The sequence below is a fragment of the Phaseolus vulgaris genome, chromosome 4 (genome assembly GCF_051622355.1).
Source record: "Phaseolus vulgaris cultivar YP4 chromosome 4, ASM5162235v1, whole genome shotgun sequence".
Taxonomy (NCBI): domain Eukaryota; kingdom Viridiplantae; phylum Streptophyta; class Magnoliopsida; order Fabales; family Fabaceae; genus Phaseolus; species Phaseolus vulgaris.
The window spans coordinates 38,995,086-39,022,493 of record NC_143501.1 but is presented as its reverse complement, the minus strand read 5'-3'; the positions used below and the strand labels follow the sequence as shown (position 1 = coordinate 39,022,493).

The 27,408-nt window shown below is 37.5% G+C and overlaps 1 protein-coding gene across 1 annotated transcript; it reads right to left on the bottom strand.

The window, feature by feature from the left end:
* Positions 1 to 11,372: 11,372 nt before the first annotated feature.
* Positions 11,373 to 14,519, bottom strand: LOC150028053 (uncharacterized). The gene is made up of 5 exons (XM_090301029.1): positions 13,597 to 14,519; positions 12,484 to 13,423; positions 12,229 to 12,326; positions 11,648 to 11,710; positions 11,373 to 11,487 (listed from the first exon to the last, which is right to left on the bottom strand). Exons 1-5 carry the CDS (start codon positions 14,517 to 14,519, stop codon positions 11,373 to 11,375), a joined length of 2,139 nt encoding a protein of 712 aa, XP_090157155.1.
* Between the last annotated feature and the right edge of the window lie 12,889 nt (positions 14,520 to 27,408).

Below are 27,408 nucleotides of genomic sequence, written 5' to 3'. Positions count from 1 at the left end.
TGAAAACTATCATCATTAAAATGATGATAGTTATATTATGAATCTAACTCAAAAGTTCTCCTAGATAAATACTTTGTGTAAATACATCTAGATTTTCGTATGCATAAACTTTCTATATTTACCACCATTCATTTAAAATTTATGAATGATTTTGTTAAGAATATATTTTCTTTTATATTCTTTAATATATTATTATTTGATTTTAGTATAGACCACAAGTTTCCCATGTGGAATAAGAGATATCAACCAAACGCATTAATAACGTGAACAAATGTCATATTTGTGATAGATCATCATGAAAAATTGAAAAATAACAACATAACCTATTAAATCTAATTTTGAAGCAATTAAGTAAAGTAAGCCCATATTTATAATATCCGTGAGATATCAAAATATATGTTTTACTCCAATTCAATGACTTCTTATACGCGAAGAATTATATATTGCCAATAAATTTATAGTAAATGCTATATCAGATCAAGTATTGTAAGGAAAACAGAGAAGAAGAAACAGAGTTTTAAGAAGGAAAAAACAGTAATTCTGTATTATATGAAAATATACCACTAAGGGTATATTTATAGAATACAACAATACAGTATATTCAGAAAACTATAACTATAGCTGATGAATACCCTAAATACCCCTGTATAAGGCTAACATTAGATGGGTTCACATACATACTTAACATCCCTCCTTAAACTTATGGTGGGATTAATGACTACCATAAGTTTATCTCTGAAATGAGTAAAAGCTGACTTAGAGAGGGGTTTGGTAAGCACATCAGCTACTTGATATCGTGCAGGAAGGTGAACCAAAGACACTTTCTTCTTTTGAACATAGTCTCGAACAAAATGCATATCTAGTTGAAAGTGTTTGGTCCTGGAGTGCATAATTGGGTTAGCACTTACGAGAACAACTCCCAAATTATCAGAAAAAATCTTAGGCAATGAAGGGGGAATGTGTAGCTCATTGAGTAAGGCCAAAAGCCATATAATATCTGCTAAGACTGCCGCAATGCTTCTATACTTAGCTTCTGTACTGCTCCGTGACACAACTTTTTGTTTATGAGAACTCCATGAGATAATGTTTGAACCAAGGAAAACCGCATATCCTGTTGTTGATTTTCTATCATCCAGATCTGTGCCCCAATCTGCATCAGCAAAACCAAGGATGGAGAAATGAGAATTGCGTTTGATAAGGAGGCCGTGATTGGTGGTACCAGCAAGGTAGCGTAGAATTCTTTTGACTGCTTTCCAATGATGATCTTGTGGGTTATGCATGAACTGACATGCTTTGTTCACTGCATAAGATAAATCGGGTCGAGTGATGAGAATATATTGTAAAGCTCCTACCACAGATCGATATAGAGTAGCATCGGAAACAGTAGTGGAGCCATCCTGTTGAAGGCGAAGAGTAGACAACATAGGGGTTGGTTGAGCTTTTGCAGTGGTCATATCAGTACGTCGCAAAAGATCATTAATATATTTAGTCTGAGAAAGGTGAAGACTTCCATCAGCAACCTTTGAAACTTCAATGCCAAGAAAATAATGCAGCGGACCGAGATCCTTAAGAGCAAATCTGGAACCTAAATGAGAAATAATAGATTTAATGGCATGCATAGATGATCCAGTGATGATTATATCATCCACATAAATGAGCACAAATATCGTAGAAGTATCAGTAAACTGAATAAACAGAGAAGTATCACTTTTTGTAGAATGGAAACCAAGATCTTCAAGAGTACAACTTAGCTCAGTAAACCAGGATCGTGGTGCCTGTTTTAAACCATATATAGCTTTATGTAACTTACAAACAAGAGTAGGATCAGAGGATTCAAAACCTGGTGGTTGATTCATGTAGACATCTTCTGTGAGATCTCCATTCAAAAAGGCATTATTTACATCAATTTGATGTACAGGCCAATTGTTCGAAACAGCATGAGATAACACAACTCTAATGGTAATAGGTTTGACAACAGGACTAAAAGTTTCATTATAATCCAAACCTGGAGATTGAGTGAAGCCTTTTGCCACTAACCGTGCTTTATGTCGTTGAAAAGTGCCATCCGCATTGAACTTGTTTTTGAAAATCCATTTGCAACCCACAACTTTAGCACCAGAGGGCAGAGAAGTGAGACTCCATGTTCTATTTTGAAGAAGAGCTCGATATTCATCTTGCATAGCTGGTAACCAAGATGAGGATGATAAGGCAGCTTTAAGAGAGACTGGTTCATGAGCATAAGAGACAGTAGTTGTATAAGTCTTAGGTTTAAACACTCCAGCTTTGGACCGAGTTATCATAGGATGAGCATTTTCCATTATAGGAGAATCAGGGGAAACCTCATTAATAATAGAAGAAGGAAAAACAGGTTCTGGAGATATAGGTGGTGTAGTGTGTGAAACTGGTGCTGGAACAGGTAAAGTGTTATGAGAAGGAGCAGGTAAAAGCATAAGCATAGAAGGAGTATGAGAAGAAAAATCCACAGAATCAAAAGAGATGTTAAAATTGTACTCAGGGAGAGAGTAAGGAAATAATTTTTCATTAAAAACAACATGGCGAGATACATATAATTTTCCAGTATTAGATAAACACATATAGCCTTTGTTTTGTAAACTATACCCAAGAAAAACACAACATGTAGAGCGAAAATTGAATTTATTCTTATGATATGGACGTAGAAGAGGATAACATGCACAACCAAAAGGTTTTAAGTGAGCATAATCAGGTTTAATACCAAATAAAGTTTCATATGGATTTTTATTGTTAAGCACAGAGGTAGGTAAAATATTAATAATATGAACAGCAGCATGAAACGCTTCAGCCCAGAATTTTAAAGGTAAAACAGCAGCAACAAGAATGGTTAAACCAGTATCAACCACATGCCTATGTTTACGTTCTATGGAACCATTTTGTTCATGAGTGTAAGCACATGTTAATCTATGGTGAATACCATGCTTATGCAGGAAAGATTTAAAACATAAAAATTCTTTAGCATTATCAGTTTGTATAGCCTGAAGACGCTTACCAGTTTGATTTTCAACTAAAGACTTAAACTGTTTAAAAATAGAGAAAGCCTGAGATTTACTATGTAAGACATACAACCATGTATACTTAGAAAAAGCATCAAGAAAAGAGATATAATAGCATGCTCCAGTGGAAGAAAGAATGGGTGCAGGACCCCAAATATCAATATAGATCAATTGCAAAGGAGAATTATAAACAGTAGTTGAGGCTTTAAGAGGCATTTGAGTAGCTTTGCCAAATACACATGCATCACAAAACTGTTTGCAACCATCAAATTGAATATTACAGTTTTGTAAAACTGTTTTAACAGTATTGTAGTTACAATGGCCTAGTCTAGCATGCCAAAGCTGTATATCAGAATTTACAGATTTAAGAAGTGTTGTTTGCATTAGCAGAAACAGAAAGAAGAGGCTCAGGAAACACATAGATGCCATCTTTAACAGTTCCGTGAAGCAGAGTCTGTTTGGTTACCTGATGTTTCACATAACAATCGTTAGGAAAAAATTCAAAGTAGACATTATTATCTTTGGCAAACTGAGAAACACTAAGTAAGTTCTTTGTGATGTGAGGAACATGAAGAAGATTTCGTAAGATAAAAGCCGTATTAGTGTGTGATGAAGTATATTTCGCAGTACCAATATGTGCAATACGCATACCTGTACCATTACCAATTCGAACTTGATCAGCACCTTGATAAGAGGATTTATTTAGAAAGACTTCTGAATCATTTGTGATATGATGAGATGCCCCACTATCAGGGTACCACAGAGGATCAGATACAGTGGATGGTGCTCCAAGAATAGAGGATTGTTCATCTGGGTGAGAAGGAAATTGAGACATGTTAGCAGTGAAGGAATGTTGTTCAGACGGATCATACCTGTGCCAACAACGAAGCGCTGTATGACCAATTTTGCCACAAATCTGGCACGGATGTTTAACGGTGTGCCAAGGCATATTGAAATTTGAAGCATTGTTGTTGGGAATACGAGTATTGGTAAAGCGATTGGAGCGAGAAGAACCATGGTTTCTTGAAGGCATACGACCACCACGAGAAGAATTAGGGTTAAACCGAGAACGAGAATTTGTAGGGTTTGTAACATTGATATTTCCCGAAACAGTATTGGCCTGGAGAAGAGACGATTGCGTTTTGTGCTTTTCAAAACGCTCTTCTTGAGCAAGTAGCAAGGCTTCAAGATCATCAACACTATATGGATCTGTGCGTGATAAAATTGATGTAATGAAACCATCATACTCATCGGAGAGCCCATCAAGAATCGCTTCGATGTGTTCCTCAGTGGAGATATCAGCATCCACCGCTGCCAAATTATCTACCGTTTTCTTTATATCCAGAAGATAAGTGGATACAGACTTATCATTTTTGGGGGTTTTGAGAAGAAGCTTCAGTTTCTTGATTGTGGCCCTGGTACGAGATGCGTATGAAGTGCAGAGGCGTTTCCAAATGTCAGTGGATTTCTCGAGACCAACCATCTTCGTAAGAACAGTGGACGTCATCGACGCAAGGAGCCAGGCAAAAATCAAGTGATCTTGTTGGGTATAATGAAGATAGGCATCGTTAGGTTTGTGAGGTTGACCAGCGGTGGACGGTAGGTACCGATCAGGGACACCACTACCGTCAAGAAAATGTTCAAGATTAAGACCCCTAATTGTAGCCAGAACTTGCTGCTTCCAAAGAAGAAAATTGTCATTATCCAGTTTTAGGGTGATGGGAATAGTGAACTGATGTGGTAGAAGAGACCCCATGGGAAAAGAGGAAGATGAAGAATTGATGGTGGAAGATGTAGAAGAAGACGTAGTAGCGGAAGACATGGCTGAAGAAAAAAAAATCAGCTCTGGATACCATGTAAGGAAAACAGAGAAGAAGAAACAGAGTTTTAAGAAGCAAAAAACAGTAATTCTGTATTATATGAAAATATACCACTAAGGGTATATTTATAGAATACAACAATACAGTATATTCAGAAAACTAACTATAGCTGATGAATACCCTAAATACCCCTGTATAAGGCTAACATTAGATGGGTTCACATACATACTTAACAAGTATACTTAGCAAGATACATGAGTGCTTCTATAGCAATAAGATATATACTTCAATCTTTTTATGGGTTTAAAAAGATCTTTATCTACATTTAAAGAATTTACAACCATTAAAGTACATAATGGATATTGTTTACTTATAGACAAACCTAAGTATCTTTATATATAACAACAGTACCTTTATTAAAATAGTCAATTTATAATCTTAAATAAAACTTTGTCCTTCCAAGATCCTTCATCTAAAATGCTTTCCTTAAATACTTAAATAATCAAATGTTTATATAAGCCAACGATATTTATATTATCTACACAAACAATATTATGACAATTTTTTTTTTTTTATCTTTTCATATCAATACAAAGATAAATAAGATCTTTTATATTCTTCTTTTAAAAAATACTTATCAAGAAAATTATACCACATGTGTTCAATGTGTAACAACAAATAAAAGAAACAAAACCCCTCTCCACATAACTTTCTTTTCTTTCTTTCTCAATCTCTCCAATTCTCTCTCTTCTTTCTTCATTTCTCACTCCATACATCATCTATTTTAAAATCTGATTGAATCACGTTGTAGCTGAGGAGTTAAGGAACATTTCTACCCGATTAGATTTTCAAACAGAGTAAGTTCATTTTTGCTCTAAAGATCCTTTATTCTTTTTTTTTTTTCCGATGATTAATCTTGGTGGGATCAATTGAGAGAAGTAATCCTCTCAACTTATTCTATTATATACTAAAATTATGTTTTGTTTGGATAACTTGCATTAGACCCTTAAATCTTGAAGCTTATCCATACTAAGAGGATAAAATTCTAGAGGTTGCCAAGCAAGCAATTAAGGTAAGGGAAGCTAACTTTAAATTTTAATAGCACCACAGGCTAAAAGATCTGGATGTCGAGGGGACGTGGTCCCAATATTCAATTTCTTTTGCAGGGATGTTGTTTGTTTATATATTATTTAAAACTTGTAGAAATATTAGATTTTGATTGTTTAGTATTTAAGTGTTTTTTTTTATGTTAAATAAGATTTTGAATATTGTGGATAACATTTTGAATGATATTGTATGATGAAAATGGTATCAAATTGAATTCATACATTTGAGATAATATATGAACTGATGTTTGTTGTGTATTAAGTATTGATGCCTATGTGGTAACAAAGATCTCCGAGCTTCACTAATGATCTAAGTCACACAGACTAAGCTATCAGGTGGTAAAAAGTTGATGAGGGAGTTCATGCACACCGTGACATATGAGATGCATGACTTGGGTTGTATTCGTTAGAATATATGGCCTTAAACGAGAGGGGGGGGGGGGTGAATTGTTTAAGAGGGGTTTTAGAAAGCTTTTTCACATTTAACAAATTTCTTTGTGTGAATCCAGAACAAGAATCAAGTTAGCCAAGAATATAAGCAATTAAACAACAAAGCAACAAAAACTTGTCACACAAAGATCATGAAAATTCCTTTGGTTTTCAGCAAAGCTATCTAGCCCATTCACCATGTAGCTCTCAAAGGAAGACATTGAAGGAGTCCTATCTCCTTGATGTCCAACACTTGTCCCAACACCAAAATCAGTAGCAGGTTGTTCTTCATCTGGAACATCCATATCAGCACCTTCAACAACTTCTTGATCTTCTTCACCATGTTCAGCATGAAAGCCACTTGAGGAACCACCATGTTCACCATCCTTACTTACCCATTTTCCATTGATCTTGGTAAAACCCATCTTGCTTAGTGATCCATTGTTCACTTCAAATGTTGATTTCACCAACTCAGATGTTTCATCCTCAAGGTTCACATCAAAATAGTTTAAGAATTTAGAAATCATGATAGCATAAGGATAATGATAATCACTTAACCTCATAGATTTTTGCATGTGCTCCTTGATGATATGAATCCAATTAATCTTGACTTTGCTCATTATGCAGTACATGTAGACAAGATCTTCCTCAGTTAGAACAAAATGGTTGCTCCCTCTTGGTGTTAGAATCCAAGTGACAATGAGAGCCAACAACCTTTCATTCAATTTCAATCCTCCAACCGAGCATGTTCTTACTTGTGCATCAGGATTCTTTAAACAACATTTGTAATATTGAATTTTGTTGAAGTCTTCCACCACACCAATGTTTCCTTTGTTGATTCTTAAGCCAACATACTTTAGGCCAGTCACAGCAACCCAAACTTCATGAGTGATCTCCATATCCACACCCTTGACATGAGAAACAAGATTGTTACCTTCAAACTTTAAATTGGTGTAGAAAACCCGAATAAGATCCGGATAGATGTTCCCTTTCATCTCTAAGAACCTTTTAAGGAGTTGTTCTTTAAGAAGCCTTCTCACATCATCCAGCTTTTGACTCTTCAACCAGCTAAAAGAGACAACTTTTGGGTTGTTTTTCACTTTTCTACTTGTTTCAAAGCGATATTTCTCAATCAATTCATTGTCTCCTGAAAACCAGCCTTCAAGATGTCCTCCCGATCTTACAACTATGGTTTTAATCCTTTTTTATGATGGAGGAGTGGAATCCATGAAACCAAAATGTAAGAAATCAGAAAAACAGAGGAGGATATGAGATGCAACAAGAGATATGCCAATGGGTTGTTTTTGTGTAGAAAAACAGCTGCAGAGGGTTATATAGAAAAACAAAAATCCTCTTTGATCCTTTGGCTACAGTGGGTTTCAGTCTTCAAGAAGAGGAATCTAGTCCAATATTGCACAAAACCACGTTAGCCCTTACCAGAAAATCACATGGTCAGCACATGTTGATTTGACTAGTCATAAAGGCACTTGAATTTCCAAGATATGGAATATATTCCTTTTATGACAGGAAACAACTTTCTTCTGAACCAAATCATTCCCCATGATTGCTTTATTGACTCATAATCCCCTTAAAAAGAAATTTGTAACATATAGAGTGCATAAAGAAATTAAATCAATTTTTATGCAGTGCTGTCAGAGAAGAAACAATCGAATGTTTAGAGAAAACAATCGGTTGTTTTTCTGCAACAACAACAATGTTTGAGATTTAAGCAAAAACAGAGAAGAATTAAAATGTAATTGTACATATACAGATGAAGAATTTGGTATGAATTTATAATAGAAAAGCAAAAGACAAAGAAGGTCTTATCCTTTTGTCATGAAGTCCCTTTAATGAGTCATTATTTATGATCAAGAATGTTTCTTTTGGCTTTCAAAACATCTTGAGCTGGTACATAACCTTAATTCAGTTCCAGACAAACTCCTTTTCTTCCAAAAGCTTGATCAGATAACTCAAGACTTCATGCTTCTCTTAGTATCCCTGCAACACAATAAATTCAAGCAACAAGATTTGGTCCCCTTACAAATGTGGGTTATTTTGATTCAGCTTTGTCAATGGGATCTTTAGAACTTTTGGGAATCCATCTCATAATACCTTTAGGAACATAATATTTCCTAATTTTACAGAATCTAACTGAGTGGCCTCTTTTCATTAGGGGTGGCAAAGCGGGCCAACCCTTCAAAAACATTAAAAATACCTAATTCCAAAACATTAAACGTAAACATTAATTCAAAAACATTATTGACATTCTTCCATTTCAATAACATTGGATGCCGCCTTAGAAGAACTTTCATCCATTTCTTCATAATTATAATCTTCCCCGTCATCTGCACACATTAAAACAATGACATTTTTTTTTCTTGCGGGTTAGCGGGCCAGCCCGCCCCGCCCCGCTGGCCGACCTGTATGGCCCGCCCCGCTTTACCATCCCTACTTTTCATGCAGTAAAAGCATGTAACAACTGATTGTTTTGATCTTTCAATCATTTTTTTTCTAGCACTTTTGAAAAAGGCTTTGAAATCTCATTTTTCTTGTTTTGAGGATAAAACCCCAAACCAGATTTTTCAGAAACACATTTTTGGGATGCCAAGTCAGTTTCAAAGTTGGATTTACCCTTTGAAAGTTTATCCACAGTTCTTACAAGATAGTGGACCTTACTCTCAAGAGTTTTACAATTTTCACAAACTTTAGAGTTACACAAATAAGAAGAATTTTTGCAATGCATTTCAAGATTTTCAAAATCAGTTTTTGACTTTTCCAATTCTTCTTCAAGAGTCTTGACTCTATTTTCAAGCCAGTTATTCAACCCTTTCAATCGGTTGTTTGAAAGAGCCAATCAGTTAGCTTCTTCATGAGTTTCTTTAAAGGCTTGAAGTAATTGACTATAGTTTTCAGCATTTAAGGAAGCACAAGAACTTACATTGCTTGAGCTGCTTGAATCATCATCTCCTTCTGCCATTAAACACATATTGGCTTTTTCATCTTCACTTGATGAGGAGCTTGATGAAGAGACTTCATTTTCATCCCAATATAAACTCTTTTTTATTTCCCTTTCTTTTCCTTATTGCTTGACTTCTTTTCCTTGCCTTCTTTATTTGGGCAATCAAATTTTATATGCCCTTGTTCTCCACAACCAAAGCAAGTATAATTGTTAGAATTGAAATCATTAGTTTTCTTGTTTCCATACTTTTCTTTGTTGGATTCTTTGTTGCGGTTTCTCTTCAAGAATTTGCTGAACTTTTTGGACAGCAAGCTAAGATTTTCTTCCTCACTTTCATCACTTGAGTCTTACTTATTCTTGTTGATATGATTCCACTAGCAAAGTAGAGATGATTCTTTGACATTTTATGGAATCAACTTGAGTTGGAGAAAGAATAGGCACTTTTAATAGAATTGGATCAATGTTCTATGTTTCAAGAACTCACCAAAACTTGCACCAAACACCAAACTCACATGGAAGATCCATCTATTGCCAATTGAACCGATTAAAATGTGTATAAAAGCAAATGAACCGAATAGAAAGCTTCAAATACAGAAATGAACCGAACAAATCAAGCTAGAAGAGAAATGAACCGAACATAAAATGGAAAGGAAGCACAACACCGAATAGAAAGAAGCTTAAGACATGTTTATCATTTCGTAAAGCATGGAAAATGAAATGGAAGATGAAGGAGAGAAGAACTTATGAAGATAAAGAGCTTGACTAGTGATCACGCCACTTGGAGTGTGAAGGATCCAAGATAAGTGAGCAAATTCCGCCACTTGAGAGAGCCAAGGCACTCAAGATAAGACAAGGTAGAGGAGAAAGCAAGTTCTCACACAATTCTCTCTCAATTTGAGTAGAGTTTCTCTAATACCAATTTCAATTCTGAATTGTGAAGGACCTAAGCCCTCCTTTTATAGGAGCAAGGGCCGATCATATACAAGCTTGTTCTAGAAGCTACCTATTCCTAAACACGCCCCTTACTAAGCTCACTCCTAAAGCTCACGCTCCTACTAAGCTCACACCCCCCAAGCTTCTATATTTTCCTAAACTAAAGCGTAGAGATGCTTTTACAAAAGAGGAGTCTAATGTTTCCCTCTAAGCACCTTTTATTACACAAGAAACTATAAAAAGAGAAAACAACCTCCCACTATTTCCTAATGCCTTGAATTTGCTCCTTGTAAGCCTGTGAGGTGGGCTAATGACTCCTTGAGCGTCTAACACTTGAGCCTCTGCCTCTTCTTGTCCTTGATTATTGGCCTCCATTTCGTCTTGATCTTGATCTCCATCATACTCCCCGATTTGGAGTGAATTCGACCACGAATTCTGGAGACCTACAGAAAAAGGAGTTAGATCACTGATATTAAATGTATGACTACCAAGGTATGTATCAGGCATATCTAACTCATAAGCATTGTTATTAATCCTCTTTAGGACTTGGAAAGGTCCATCACCACGAGGCATTAGTTTGGACTTCCTTTGAGTAGGAAAACGATCTTTCCTCAAGTGAAGCCAAACCCAATCACCCTCATCAAACAACAATGCTTTTCTCCTTTTATTGGCAAGTTCAACATACTTGTCAACCTTGTTCTCAATTCTCATCTTGATGTCTTTATGCAAAGTTTTCACAAAAGAAGCCTTTTCATCCCCATCTTTGCACAAGACATCCTCAAGTATGGGAATAGGAAGAAGATCAAGAGGTGTTAAAGGGTTAAACCCATAGACAACCTCAAAAGGAGAATGTGAGGTGGTAGAATTTACTACACGGTTATAGGCAAATTCAACATGGGGTAGTAAATTCTCCCACACTCTAGGATTCCCGAAAATGAAGCATCTCAATAGTTGTCCCAAAATCCTATTTACCACTTCGGTTTGACCATCGGTTTGTGGGTGACAAGTTTTTTTTTTTTTTTTTATCAGCAATAAATAAATAAATTTAAGAGGGATACTTAAGGGGTATCCCAACCCGTATACAACAACGACATAGTTACTCCTCCGAACGAAAAGGATAACCAAAGTGTGACTTATCCTGCAAAGAGCAATAACCCCAATCAACACACAAAAGTGCACCAACATGACAGTAACCTGCAGAATTACAACAGCTTCCCAAACCCCAACACCATTCCAAAAAATACAGCATAGCATCTCCTAATATTCACCCTGCACCCTGCTATCCAACCCTCTACACCAAAATAGATTTCCCGTTCTTCCGTCTACATACCTCGCTCCAACAGTCTCTACTTCCTGCTTTCCCCTTAATACCAAAGCTCCACTAAAAATGTGCCTCCAAGCTCACTCTTTGCCTGCTTAACAGCTATAGTGACACTAGAAGAAGAGAAAAAGCACGAGCACAACACTTACTATTCCACAGCCTTTTTCCTTCACCAACCATCTCCTTCGCCTATGTATTGACCAACTAGCGACCTCCCAAACCTGCCAGCCGCTACAAATCGGCTACAATATTACGAAACACAATCTTACCACCTTGCTTTCTCTGCACAACAACGTCACACCCCTAAGCCAAACTGAGTCAGACCCCCTGAAGTGCGTGACTCAACTCCATCCTCATTGAATCGGCTGCACCCGTGGTAGCACTCCTAACAACCACCCCCTCCTTTGGTACTGGTACATCATACCCATACCAGCGTGCTCCCTTTTTTACATATATGCTCTCCTTTATCAATATGCTTCAGGTTCCTGCAATTAGCATTAAAAGAGACCAACCCCGAATCGGGTAACAACAACCCAGTTTCCCTGCCCGGAGAAAACTATCTAACCCCTAAGGGACTCAATCCATCACTATAACAGATTCCTACCAACCAAAGACTTCACATGAGGCCAACCAGAGATGAAAACCATCTTCTTCATAACCAGCACAAACACATGTAAGCCAGTAAACGTTAGCAGCTTCTGATGAAGATATTTGGGTTGAGAACCCAATCTACAAAGGAATAAGAGAACGAGCGAGCTTTATGCTTCATCCACAACCAAGACTTCAGTTGAGCCCTCTGAAAAACCTCCTCTGCATCTACTACCCCTTGCTGGAAGGTAATCATATTCCTCTGGTCCTATATACTTCTAATGACATTTGCCCATACCCCTTTCCAGATCTTATTCTGATTATTACTAACTTGAAACAAGTGAAAACTTTGGAAATGCAGCTTCAGATCATGTTGCTGTACGAATGAAATATCTACCCACTGAAAGCATAGAGACCAAACCTTCTGGGCATATTTACACTCCATAAAAAGGTGTTGACAAGTCTCCTCCTGTAACTGACACAAGGGACACAACATTGAGTTCACCAATACCCCTCTCCGGCTCAAACTCACTCTTGTAGGAAGTCTTCCCATCAACACCCTCCAGGCTGTCACTATCACATTTGGAAAAGCCTTCACCTTCCACAAGAGCTTATACACTTCTCCCTGGTTCCCTCTACCATGCTTAGTTAGACACTCATAAGCAGAGCTCACCGAAAACAACCCTGGTACCTCCTTCCCCCATACCTGGGTGTCCTGGACATTTTTTCTCAAACTGACCCCTGATAGAAGCGTATTAAGGTCCCTCTCCAGAGAAGATTCCCATTCAAATCTACCTCTCCTCCACCTCAAGTCCCACCTCCACTCCGTGTCAACCCATTCACCCATCTCACCCACTATTTTACCTTGGTTTAAAGATAAAGAATATAGGCGTGGGAACAAAGATTTGAGATCCACACTTCCAATCCATATTTCCTCCCAGAACTTTGCTTTGTCACCACAACCTATTTCCCAACCCAACTCTTCCTGAAACCACCCTTTACCTCCTCCCTCCTTACACATTTTAGAGAGGTCTCTCCACCACCAAGATTGAGATTTGACAGGTGTATGACTGCTTTCTACTCCCAAATTGTATTTGGAGTCCAACAGCTTCTTCCATCTTCCATTCTCTTCCGAAAGACACCGCCATCTCCATTTCGCTTGGAGAGCTTTATTAAACAGGTGTATATCCCTACACCCCAACCCTCCCTCCTCTTTTGGTATGCATACATCTTTCCAGCTAACCCAAGCAATTGGCTCGGTTAGTTTCCCCAACCTCACAAGAATCTTGTTTGAATACTAATAATCCTTTTACACACCGAGGCCGGTACTCTAAACAGAGAGAGATAAAACAAAGGAATAGCAGTTAGAACAGAATTAATTAAGCAGATCCTCCCTGCCATGGATAGAAACCTCCCCTTCCAAACACCGAGCTTTGCTTTCAACTTGGTTATAACTGGATCCCAGAATTGCTTCTTTCTTGGATTCCCTCCCACCTCCAGTCCTAGATACTTGAAAGGAACCTCCATCTGAATACAGTTCAACGTCTTAGTGAAACACCCTATAGTACTGCTTTGTACATTAATGCCTGCTAACCTTGATTTATGGAAGTTGATCTTCAATCCTGAGGCTAACTCAAAGCCCCTCAGAATGGCCTTCAAGGTTAACACATTCCCAAAGGTATCCTCACAGAGAAAAAGAGTGTCGTCCGCAAACTGTAGAATACACATCTCCACCTCATTCCTTCCTATCTTAAGGCCCATCAGCATATTAACCTTCAAAACTTGTCTTACTAACCCAGCAAGTCCTTCAGCAACCACAATGAACAAAAAGGGTGCCAGGGGGTCGCCCTGTCGCAACCCTCTAGAAGGTTTAAACTCCTCTGTAGGGCTCCCATTAACTAATACTGACACAGTAGCTGATTCCAGGCAACCTCTGATCCACGAAATCCATACAATGTGGAAACCCAATTTGTGTAGCATATCATAAAGGAAATCCCATCGAACCGAGTCGTAGGCCTTCTCAAAGTCCACTTTTAGGCAGATACCACTTCTCCCCTTTTTCCTGAGATCCTCCACCACTTCATTCGCCATAAGGACGCTGTCCAAGATTCCTCTACCCTTTAGGAAAGCAGATTCGCTTTCATCTATGATTGCAGGAAATACCTTCTTCAATCTACCAGCCAACACCTTTGTAATGATTTTATAAATGACTCCAACCAAAGAAATGGGTCTATACTGCTCCAGCTTAGAGGGGTCCCTTACCTTCGGGATAAGCGCAATAAATGAAGCATTGCAACCCTTCGGGATGTTTCCAGTCGCATGAAACAAAGCCATTGCTTCCATTAACTCTTCTTTAACAAAGTCCCAGCTTTTTTCCGGATAAAATTGAAATTGAACCCATCTGGACCGGGGCTCTTAGACCCTTCACACTGCCACACTGCATCCTTAACCTCTTTCTCTGTGAAACCAGCCACAAGCCCCTCATTATCTATCAAGGTTAGAGTCTTAAACTCCACCTAATCCAACCTCACCCCTAGATCTTTCGTTGCATTGAACCTAGCTTCAAACAACTTTTTCGCCTCCAACCGGACAGTACCTGGTTCCTCACACCATCGGTCCCCTACCTGAACACCCTTCACTTCATTCCTGAGTCTTCTCCACCTCAGAGATGAGTGAAAAAACCTAGTACAAGAATCTCCACTCTTGAACCAACTTGCTCTAGCCTTTTGGCACATAAGTGATTCAAGTTTTTTGTCATTTTCTACCAATCGACTTGTCAACGCCATTTTGTTAAGCCTTTCACTTTCCTCTAGACCCCCGTTACAATCTCTGTTGTCTAGCTCCTCCAGCTCCTATAGAATCCTCCTCTTAGTAGTATGAAGGTTACCGAACACCTCTCTGTTCCACACTTTTAGATCTGACTTGAGGAGTTTCATTTTCTTTTTAAATTTAACTATTTTGTTCCCCTGGACTGAGAAGGATTTCCATTTATCCTTAACCATGATGTTAAACCCCCTCTCCAGAAACCAAGCCTCAATCGATCTAAAGGGTTTAGGACCCCAATCCTTCTCCACAGATTTTATCACCAAAGCACAATGATTAGATACTTCCCTTCGAAGAACATACTGTTTGCACATGGGCCACTTCAAAAGCCATTCTTCCATGACTAGCCCTCTATCAATTCTACTTTTAGCTGTTCCATCCGGTCTAAACCACGTATAATTCTTGCCAACCAAAGGTAAGTCTAACAAGGACATGTATTCAATGAAGCTGTTAAAACCGAATATCTCTCTTGCCTGATCATTCCTACCCCTGACTCCTTTCCTCTCAGATCTGCTTCTCACAGCATTGAAGTCACCACAACAACACCAGATTGATTCTTGTGACGCCGCTTTAACATTAGAGAGCTCCTCCCATAGAGTCTTCTTTGCATTCAGTGCACAGGGAGAGTAAACGTTGGCCACAACACACTTAACGGACGATTTTACATGTTGACCAACGACCACAGTAAAACCTTTCCCCATCAAGTGATATTCATAACTAAAGCCTTCTTTGTGCCACAAGGACAAAAGGCTTCCACTCCCCTCCTCCACTTTATTGTGTATCCAGCCTACATTATTATCACCCTACAAAGCAAAGCACCTAGCTTCCGAGATGTCCTTAGCCTTTGTTTCTTGTATACAAACAAAGTCCGCCTCCTCCCTTCCTATTAAATGCCTCATGTACCTCGACTTGGTACCACCCCCCAGACCTCTTATATTTAAGTTGACAATAATCATAAAAGACCTCCCTTCTTCCCTTCCTCTACACATCTCATGGTCTTCAAATCCCTTTCCTCCAGACACGAGTACTCCTGAACAACCTCCTGTTCGTCCTTTCGACACCTTATCCCTACTTTCCTACTAATCTCCCACAACTTAATCGGTTCCTCTGGCGAATCAGACTCACGCAACCTTAGATTACAGTTATCAATATCTCCATCAGAAAGAGAAACTGCAGGCATACCTTGTCTAGAAAGAGAGGATAATGCATTCTGCGGGCATTTGTTTCTGATTCTAACAGATCGCCTTGGGTGTGACTTGGAGCCTTCCAAATCGACAAGGCCATTGATTTTCCACCGACGCTGGGTGATTGTAACTCCCCTTTCCTCATGCCCACCACCTTCTCCACCCCCAAACAGCAACCCACCTCTTCTGCGGTGAGTTCTGATCCCAAAAACATCGTCTTGGGTTTCGGAAGTGACGTTACCAAATTGTGCCCCTTCGTGCTCCAACGGCTTCTTCTTCGACTCACTCTCCAACTCCATATATATATTTCTGCTAACTTCCTTCACAACATTCTTATTGTTCCGCTGTTCCTGCAAAGAATTCGTTCCCTCTCCTCGTGCTCCCCCCTGTCTTCCTCCAGTTCGAATTCTCGTCTCCCACTCGGATCCATGGTCCAACAGAGAATTACCAGGCCCTGACCCGGAATAGCCCACTCCCATACCCGTCTGCACCACTTCTTCTTGGGCTTCCTTTCTACCCTGGCCCAGACCTAGCACGTACATGTCTTGGATGTACATACTTTCAACATCCACTACTAATCTGGCCAGCTCAGCATGTGCATAATAACTACAGTGAGAACGCTTGCAAGCCTGAACAACAGCGTTACCAAAATCAGGTTCCTCAAAAGACTTCTGCCTTTGACTTTCCTCATCAGTGAAAGAATTATCACCTTTTCCCTGACACGAACAGATCCCTGCAGAGAGCTCCCCTAAACGGTCATTTGATCGCTGCGCCTGACCTCCGTCCTCCTCTCCACCTCCGACCACCTTCCCCTTCGTCTGACTCCCTTCTAAAAAGAAAGTCATCTTGTATAAAAAAATCTTTGTGCCCTCCTTTAAGACACTCTTTAGATAAGAGAAATATCAAGGTCATCATGATAAAGATCCTTAATGTGATCAAAACCAAGAAATGAGAACCCAAAAGATTTAGCAAGGCATATCTTCTAGAAAGTGCATCGGCCACAACATTTATTTTGCCTTGCTTATGTTTGATCACATAAGGAAATTGCTCAAGGAATTCCACCCACTTAGCATGCCTCTTGTTAAGTTTGTTTTGGCTTTTCAAATATTTAAGAGACTCATGATCACTATGAATCACAAACTCTTTAGGAAAAAATAATGTTGCCAAGTAAACAAAGCTCTAACAAGGGCATATAATTCTTTATCATAAGTGGAATAGTTGAGATGACTCCCCTTCAATTTCTCACTAAAATAAGCTATGGGGTGGCCCTCTTGAAGGAGAACAGCCCCAATACCTATACTTGATGCTTCTCCCAATCTCAAAGGTTTTAGCAAAATTAGGAAGGGCTAAAATGGGAGCATTAGTCAATTTTTCTTTTAAAATCTCAAAAGCTTTTTGTCGTGCTTCTCCCAATTGAAAAACCACATGGACCTTTGCTACTCACAACAAACCCTAGGAATTCTATATGATCAAGTGCAAACATACATTTAGCAAGGTTAGCATACAAATGTTCCTTCCTAAGGGTTTCTAAGACTTGTCTAACATGCAACCTATGGTCATTCAAAGATAAGCTATAAATGAAGATATCATCAAAATAAACAACAACAAACTTACCAATGAAAGGTCTCAAAACATGATGCATGAGGCGCATGAAAGTACTTAGAGCATTAGTTAAACCAAAGGGCATAACTAACCACTCATATAAACCAAAGTTGGTCTTAAAAGCCGTCTTCCATTCATCACCCGGTTTGATACGGATTTGATTGTAGCCGCTTTTAAGATCAATCTTTGTAAAGATTTTAGAACCATGTAATTCATCCAACAAATCATCAAGCCTAGGTATGGGATGCCTATACTTAATCGTAATGTTATTGATAGTCCTACAATCCGAACACATCCTCCATGTGCCATCTTTCTTAGGGACAAGGATAATAGGCATAGCACAAGGGCTCATGCTATCTTGGACCCAACCATTTTCAATCAAAGCCTCTATTTGTTGGCGAATTTCCTTGGTTTCACTTGGATTGGTCCTATAGGCCGGATGGTTGGGTAAGGAAGATCCTGGAATCAAATCAATTTGGTGCTCAATCCCTCTCAAAGGGGGAAGGCCTTTTGGAGGATCTTGAAACACATCTTGAAACTCCTTTACCAAATTATCCAAGCCATGAGGACTATCAACAAGTGGTTCTAACTTAAGAGGTCTAGGGATAGCTAAGAAAATAGGACTGTGAGCCACTATTTCCCTTTGGACCTCATGCCTAGACACAAGAAGTGTAGGCTTAGGACTTTTTTCTTTTTCACTCTCCCTCTTTTTCTTCATTAGAATTTGGTCCTCATGGACTTCTCGGAGAGAGAGATTTCAAAGTAACCTTGTGACCATGGAAATCAAAAGAAAGTTTGTTGGTAAAACCATCATGAAAAACTTTTCTATCATATTGCCAAGGCCTTCCCAAAAGAACATGGGTTGCTTCCATGGGCACAACATCACATAATACCTCATCTTTGTATTTTCCAATAGAGAAATGGATGAGGACTTGTTTATTCACAACTATTTCTCCTACTTCACTAAGCCATTGCAATTTGTAGGGCTTTGTATGAGAGATAGTAGGCAATCCAAGTTTATCTACTACTCTTGTACTAGCCACATTAGCACAACTACCCTCATCCACTATTAAGGAACAAATGTTGTTTTGAATAAGACATCTTGTATGGAAAATATTTTCCCTTTGACTTTCATCAAAAGGTTGTGAAACTTGTCCAAGAAGTCTTCTCACAATTAACAAATCTCCTTCAATTGGACTCTCACTCTCATTCTCACTAGATGCCCTAGAATGTGAAGAATGCCTAGGTGAATCCGAATCATGCTTACTCATGACAATGCCATTATGCACAAACATATTCCTTTTAGAAGGACAATTAGTCGCAATGTGACCATAACCCATACATTTAAAGCATTTCTTACTAGACGATTTAGTTGGTGATTTAGGCATAGAAGTAGAAGGCTTAGATTCCTTTGGTTTGAAAGAAGAATCTTTAGAAGGAAATTTAGAAAAAGACTTTTTGTTCTTCCAAGAATTGTTGTAGTAACCATCATTGGGAGATTTTTGAAAGAATTTTTCTTAGCAAGTTGGGCTTCCACCTTCATTGCAAGATGAACCAAAGAGCCCAATGATGAATACTCTTGAAGTTCAATAATATCTTGAATATCCTTCCTTAGACCACTCACAAACCTAGCTATCAAAGCTTCCTCACTCTCACGTCTATCTACCTTAAGCAAAAGCATTTCTAATTCCTTGAAATAAGCATCCACACTTAGCGTGCCTTGTTGAAACCGTTGAGTTTCAACATGAGGTCTTTCCTAAAGTGTGGTGACACAAACCTAAGGCGCATTTGATCCTTTAAAGAGTTCCAAGAGTCCACGGGAGGACCCTTGTGATAGATAATGTCCTTTACAACACCATGCCACCATTTCATGGCATAATCACTAAACTCTAAGGTGGCTAGCTTAAACTTGTGTTCATCTTGGACCTCATGGATCTCAAAAATTTGTTCACATGTAGCCTCCCAATCTAGATACACATTAGGATCATTATCCCCATTGAAACTAGGAATTTTGACCGAAGGGAGCTTAGCCTTTGTGTCTTGGTAGTAGCCATCTTCACGGTGATGCCTTTCTCCATGAGCATGAGGTCTATATCCATGAAAGTGGGGTTGAGGTCTCCTTCTTCTGTGTTCCTCTTCACGACCATGATCATTGGAAGAGCCTCTAGATGAAGGTCTATGATAATGACGCTCTCCATGGATAGAATGAGAGGACCTAGCTTGCTTCATTTCAATGCTTTGCAATTTTTCCTCCAACCGTCTAATAGCTTCATCTTGGAGTGTAATGGTTCGCTTTGCCTCTTTTAATTCACCAAGAACAGAAGCTTTGCTAGGAGAATGCTGTTTGTAAGACTCACCATTGGAATATGAAGCCATTTGTAAAAGAAAACAGCAAACAAAAAAACAACAAACAAAGTTAGCAAAATAAATTGGAACCAAACTGCGGAAGTGAAGTGTCACTTAAATCACTCCAAAGAAAGAATACTCCCTTTACCAAGCTGATCTTGAGGCCTTGAGTAACCTCAAATGAAAGATGTCAAAGCAAGAGCACACAATCTTCAAAGCCAAACACCACAAAACCAATGAATAATGAAAGACAAGCAAGAAAAGGTATAAGCAATAAAAGGCTATAACAAAAGGAATACTAGATGTATGACAAACTCAAAGAGTAATGAATAAAAGACAAGCAAGAAAATAAGGTACTCAATGAAAAAGAAGGCACACAAAAGATACCTAAAGAAAAGCACTAGAGTAGATGAAGAAAACAAAAATAGAGCTACAAGAAATATTTTTTGTGCAAACTGTGCTTGATGTTCACCGATTTATCTGGAATGATATAAAGCGAACTGGATTATGAAATTTTAACCACAGAAAGTTCAAGATCTTAGCTCAACAATGGCACTGGAATTACTCAAAAAAAGTAAGCCAATTAATTGAGATAAATTTTCTAAAATCGCTGCCAGATTACTGTATTTTTTTCAGCAGAATTGCACACTTTTTGTTTTTGATTTATCATTTTTTTTGTACTTTGAATTTTGAAGTACTTATTTTTTCTACACTTTTATAACACATTAAAGAACACAAATCCAGAATTTCAGAAATTTCCAGTGAGTAAATCAATTGCAATAAATCGAAACAGTGAGCATGTTTTCAGAAAAACAGAGGAATCCTAACAGGAATGAAAAACAGAATTAAGAACTAGCAAAGACTTAATGGAAATGATGTATAGGAACTTGTATAGATCTAAAATACAAGTATGAACTCAAAACTAAAACAGAAAATGCACAAAGGATCAAGACACAAGTTCAGAAAAACTGTATTACATCAAAGCAAGAAACAAAAAATACAATAAAAGTACTACAAGAAGTGATGACATTCTTGGAAAAACATGACTATGACAAAACTTGTATGGATTTTAAAAAGGAAAAGACACAAACACATGATAAACACAATTAAGAAAACAGCAATAAAACTCAAAATAAGCCTAAAAACAGAAAGATAAACAACAAGAATTATAGAGCTCTTGAATTAAAAGTGCAACACAACTCAAAATTAAACAAGAACAAACCTAAACTCTAGATACCACATGATATGATTCCACTAGCAAAGTAGAGATGATTCTTTGATATTTTATGGAATCAACTTGAGTTGGAGAAAGAATAGGCACTTTTAATAGAATTGGATCAATGTTCTATGTTTCAAGAACTCACCAAAACTTGCACCAAACACCAAACTCACATGGAAGATCCATCTATTGCCAATTGAACCGATTAAAATGTGTATAAAAGCAAATGAACCTAATAGAAAGCTTCAAATACAGAAATGAACCGAACAAATCAAGCTAGAAGAGAAATGAACCGAACATAAAATGGAAAGGAAGCACAACATCGAATAGAAAGAAGCTTAAAACATGTTTATCATTTCGTAAAGCATGGAAAATGAAATGGAAGATGAAAGAGAGAAGAACTTATGAAGATGAAGAGCTTGACTAGTGATCACGCCACTTGGAGTGTGAAGGATCCAAGATAAGTGAGCAAATGCCGCCACTTGAGAGAGCCAAGGCACTCAAGATAAGACAAGGTAGAGGAGAAAGCAAGTTCTCACACAATTCTCTCTCAATTTGAGTAGAGTTTCTCTAATACCAATTTCAATTCTGAATTGTGAAGGACCTAAGCCCTCCTTTTATAGGAGCAAGGGCCGGTCATATACAAGCTTATTCTAGAAGCTACCTACTCCTAAACACGCCCCTTACTAAGCTCACTCCTAAAGCTCACGCTCCTACTAAGCTCACACCCCCCAAGCTTCTATATTTTCCTAAACTAAAGCGTAGAGATGCTTTTACAAAAGAGGTGTCTAATGTTTCCCTCTAAGCACCTTTTATTACACAAGAAACTATAAAAAGAGAAAACAACCTCCCACTATTTCCTAATGCCTTGAATTTGCTCCTTGTAAGCCTATGAGGTGGGCTAATGACTCCTTGAGCGTCTAACACTTGAGCCTCTACCTCTTCTTGTCCTTGATTATTGGCCTCCATTTTGTCTTGATCTTGATCTCCATCACTTGTGCTTGGCAGCTTTCAAAGCAATGTTCCTTACATGCTTATCTTCACTTTCTTGAACATTGAGTTTATTCATCTCATGTTCTCTAAGCTTTCCAAACAAGGAGGCTGTAGTTAAAGATGCCAAGTCCTTTGATTCAGAGAAAGTTGTGACTTTAAGTTGCCAAGATCTATCAAGACACTTGAGAATCTTGATGTTTAACTCCTCTTTGTCAAAGGTTTTTCCCAGACTCATTAGATGGTTGATGATGTGAATGAATCTCTTTTGTACTTCAACAATCGATTCTCCCTTGAGCATTCTAAGCATCTCATACTCTTGTATTAGAGTATGTTTCCTTGCTCTCTTCACATCATTTGTTCCTTCATGGGTGTCCTCTAGAGTATCCCACATTTCCTTAGCAGATGCACATTGTGAGATCCTGAAAAATTCATTCGAATTCAAAGCAGAGGTTATGACATTCTTGGTAATGCAATAAAACTTGGCCTTTTTATTTTCAGCATCAGTCCATTGGGACCATGGTTTTTCAATAGAAGATCCATCCTTTTCAAATTTAGGAATAAAAGGGCCATTTTCAATTGCTTCCCAAATTCCTTTATCAAGAGATTCAACAAAGATTTTCATTCTAACTTTCCAAAATTGATAATTCAAACCATAAAACAAAGGTGGCCTGTTAATTGAGGCACCCTCCCCAAAAGGTAGTTTTTCAGCCATAGAAAAAAGATTTTAGGATCAAACTTGAATATTTTTCGAGTTCCAAGCTCTAATACCAATTGTTAGAATATATGGCCTTAAACGAGAGAGGGAGTGAATTGTTTAAGGCCATCAAGAAATCCTAGCTTACAAAATTCTTTGTGTGAATCCATAACATAAATCAAGTTAGCCAAGAATATAAGCAATTAAATAGCAAAACAACAGAAAAACAATAAGTTGTTATATCAGCAAAACTTAAAACAAAATTTAAATGAGTTCAGAGTAAGAGAGAGATACACAGACAGTTTATACTGGTTCACTCTTTAGCCAAGAGCTACATCCAGTCCCCAGAAAACCATTGGGTAATCCACTAAGCAATCAAACCAGATTAAAAAACACTAACCACCAAAGTAGTGACCTTGAATCCTTCAAGAAACACACTCCCTTTGGAAAAACACACCAAGAGTATTGATCTTGACCACATCAAGAACACACAACACTTCTTGGCAACACAACACCAGAAACACAGAAGGTTTAGAAGGGATTACACTTGTTCACAGTACAAACTGAATCATGACAACTGCAATCCTATTCCACTTTCTTTGAAAACCCAAAGCTTGATATGAATGTTCAAATCTTAGAATCAACTTTGACACCACTGAAAAACTCAAATATGTTTCTCTTGCTTGTTTGAAAACATAAACAAACCATTTATATTTTCCAAAGATTGGTCAAAGCAATTAATGAAGGAGCATATTCAATTGAAAAACATTTAAAGCAGATTCAACAATCAAAACTGAATTCTGTTAGGATTTTCAAAGAAACAATCGGTTGAAACCACGAAACAACCGATTGTTTGGCTTGATAGTTAAGTCAAACAAACTAAAACAATTTTCAACCTTTTCAAAACTCCCAAGAATAAAACAACCGGTTGATTCGACAAAACAACATGTTGTTTTTAACTTATTTGGAAAAACACTTGATTTCAAAAAGGTTTTAAATCACATCAGTTTTAGATTCAACAAAGGAGTGGATCACATTCTATTATACCCAGATCCCACCAAACACTGTTAGAATGTATGACTTTAAACTAGAGGGGGATGAATGGTTTAAAGAGGGATTTCGAAAACTTTTAAGCCTTGAATGAAATTACTTCGAGAATATCTTGATTAAGAAATCAGTTTTTCAAAAGACAAAGCTAAAAGCACAGCACCAGAAAAACAATCGGTTGTTTCGTAGAAACAATCGGTTGTTTATACCAGTTTACAAATATAAAAACTGAATTTAAAGAGTTAAGGGATAGAGAAAATGCACACAGAGATTTATACTGGTTCACTCTAAACCCAGAGCTACATCCAGTCTTCTCACAAAACCACTGAGGAATACGACTAAGCAATCAAACCTAGATCACTTACAACACAACCAAGAAAGTGACCTTGATCCCCTCAAGACACACACTTCTCTTGGTCAACACACCAACACTAAGAATGTTGATCTTGATCCCCTCAAGAACACACAACACTTCTCAGCAAACACACAAAGATTCTTTCAACAGATACAAGGATTACACTTGTTACATAAACAAATCTGAAATCAATACAAGAGAAAATCCTAGCTCACACTCTTTGATCAATCTCAATCTCTAAGCAATCTCAACTTTTCAAAAACTCAAAATCAGTAAGTTTTCAAATCTGTTTTTCTGTATATATTCACAGTTATTGTTTGTTATCAAATCTTAACAAACTATTCATTGCATTTAAGGATTGGTCAAAGCATTAAAAACTGGAGCGTAATCAGTTAGAAAGTCATTTAATGCTCAGTCAAAGCACAAACCATTTTTTTGTTATGGTACCAAAACAAACAATCGGTTGTTTCCACGAATCAATCGGTTGTTTTGGTTTTGACAGCAAGTCAACCATAAAAACAGTTTTCAACCTTTTCTAAAAACACCTAAGTATAAAACAATCGATTATTTCGACAAAACAACAGGTTGTTTTTCACTTAGCTTGAAAAACACTTTTCTTTTAAAAATATTGAGAATGCCTATGCTTTGGTTTCAATCAAGAGTGGATTACATATTCAATCTACCTCAGATCCTATCTAAGACAGCTCAGCAATAGCAAACACAGTCTAGCCTTCAACATCCTTCAAAGGGGTTTGGATGCTTCAAAGCTTGAACACCACTTGGTTCAACAAACACAGCAGTAACACCAGCCTTTCATCAAACACTTGGATTTGGATTCTTCAAAGCAATTGATCACTCTTGATCAACAGTATTGAACTTACCATGATCCTTTCTCTTGGATTTGCTGGTAATCTTTGTGTTGAATAAGATGCTTTTGTCTCCAAATCAATGAGAAAAACTTGAAGACCTTGTTGTTGGTTGTGTGTGTGTCTAGTTGTGTTTGAATTTTTTAATTCACTCTTTAAGATGATCCAAGGTTAATTGAATCTTAATCTTTTTTAAAAGATGAGTTTTCTAAAGAGTGTGAAATTTCGACATGTTAAAATGTCGATTCAATCGGTTGTTTGACTCTTAGTGGCTTTTAACCTTGGTTTTTGTTTTGACTTTGCTGTCAAATTGATTCAACCGGTTGTTTCGAAAATTGAACTGGTTGTTTTTTTTGAAAACCTTAACAAAATTTTGTTAAGTTGGTTAAACTAATTTTTAATGATCCTAACTGCTTTTGGTTCTTGAATTAACTGCTTTGACCATTTGATTGGAGTATACAAAGGTTTTTTTACGCTCTTATGCAAAAACTAAGGAAGAGAGATCAATCAAAACTAGTTTTCAAGATTTCAAAGAGATTTTGGATCATCTCAAGTGTGGAATAGGATTGTCTTGTAATTCTGAACTTTAATCTTTGATTTACCTATGTGTGTTTTATTCTCTTCTTTCTCGATCATTGTATTTCTGTGTGTTTTGGTGTGGTCCAGTTCCAGAAGGTGGTTCTGGAAACTATGGTGTTTGCCAAAAGTGGTGTGTGTTCTTAAGGGGTTCAAGATCATCACTTTTGGTGTGTGTTTTGTAATCTAGGTTTGATTACATAATGAATTCTCAGTGATTAGCTGAGGACTGGATGTAGCACTTGGTTAAGAGTGAATCAGTATAAATATCTTGTGTGAATCTCTCTATCCCTACACTTATTAAACTGTTTTATCTTTGGTTTTCAAATCTGCTGGTATAAACAACCGGTCATTTCGTGAAAACAACAGGTTGATTTTCTAGAATTAAGTTTAAAAACAGTTTTCTTTTTGGCTGAACAGATTTTTCATTGATTAATTCTTCATAGTTTTTCACTCAACCTTCAATACTTGCGAAAATCTTTAAAAAACAATTCACCTCCCAATCTAAATATACATTAGGATCACTAGAGCCATTAAAACAAGGAAGCTTGACCGAAGGAAGCCTAGACTTTGCATCTTGATAGAAGCCATTGCCGTAGTGATGTCTTTCTCCTTGATGAAGGTCTTTGTCCATGAAATTGTGGTGGATTCCTCCTTCTCCTATGCTCTTCTTCACGGCCAAAATCATTTGAAGAGGCTCTTGAAGATGGTCTATGAGAATGATGCCCATCATGGATAGAAGGAGATGGTCTAGCTTGTTGGACCTCCATCTTTTGCATTTTCTCTTCCAAGCGTCTAATAGTTCTTTGTGCTTCATGTAATTCACCAAGGATTGAAGCTTTGGAAGGAGAATTCTGCTTGTAGGATGCATCACTTGAAAATCCAGCCATTTGAAATTAAAAACAGCAAACTCACAAAACAGCAAACAAGTCAAGAAACAAAATTAGCAAAAACAGTGAGTGTTTTAAGCAAAAATGCCGAAGTGAATTGAGGCAGAAAAATAGGTCACTCTCAAAGAAATAATGTCCTTGCACCAATCTGATCTTGAGGCCTTGGAATCCTCAAATGAAAGATGTCAAAGCAAGCACACCAATCTCAAAGGCAACCACCACAAAACCAATGAAACAATAAAGACAAACAAGAAAAGGTATAAGCAAAGAAAGGTAATTGCAAAAGGAAAACTATATGTAAGACAAACTCAAAGAGTAAGGAATGAAAGACAATCAAGAAAATAAAGAACTCAATGAGAAAGTAGGCACACAAAAGAATACTTAAGGAAAAGCACTAGAGTAGATGAAGAAAACAAAAAATTAGCTACTGGAAATTTTTTTTTTAAAAATGCAAACTGTGCTTGATATTCACTGATTTAACTGTAATGATGTAGAGCGAACTGGATTATGAAATTTAAACCATAGAAACTTCAAGATGTTAAATCAATAATGTCACTGGAATCAATTAAAAAAAGTAAGCCAATTAATTGAGATAAATTTTTTAAAATCGCTGCCAGATTACCGTATT

Excerpts from the sequence above, each read along its gene's own strand:
- LOC150028053 (XM_090301029.1), bottom strand. The coding sequence starts at position 14,519 with ATGGCTTTGTTTCATGCGACTGGAAACATCCCGAAGGGTTGCAATGCT. Across the intron at positions 12,327-12,483 it reads AGAATAAGATCTGGAAAGGG|ATTGGGTTCTCAACCCAAAT; the intron begins GTATGGGCAAAT and ends ATTCCTTTGTAG. Across the intron at positions 11,711-12,228 it reads GAAGATGGTTTTCATCTCTG|TGTCACTATAGCTGTTAAGC; the intron begins GTTGGCCTCATG and ends CTCTTCTTCTAG.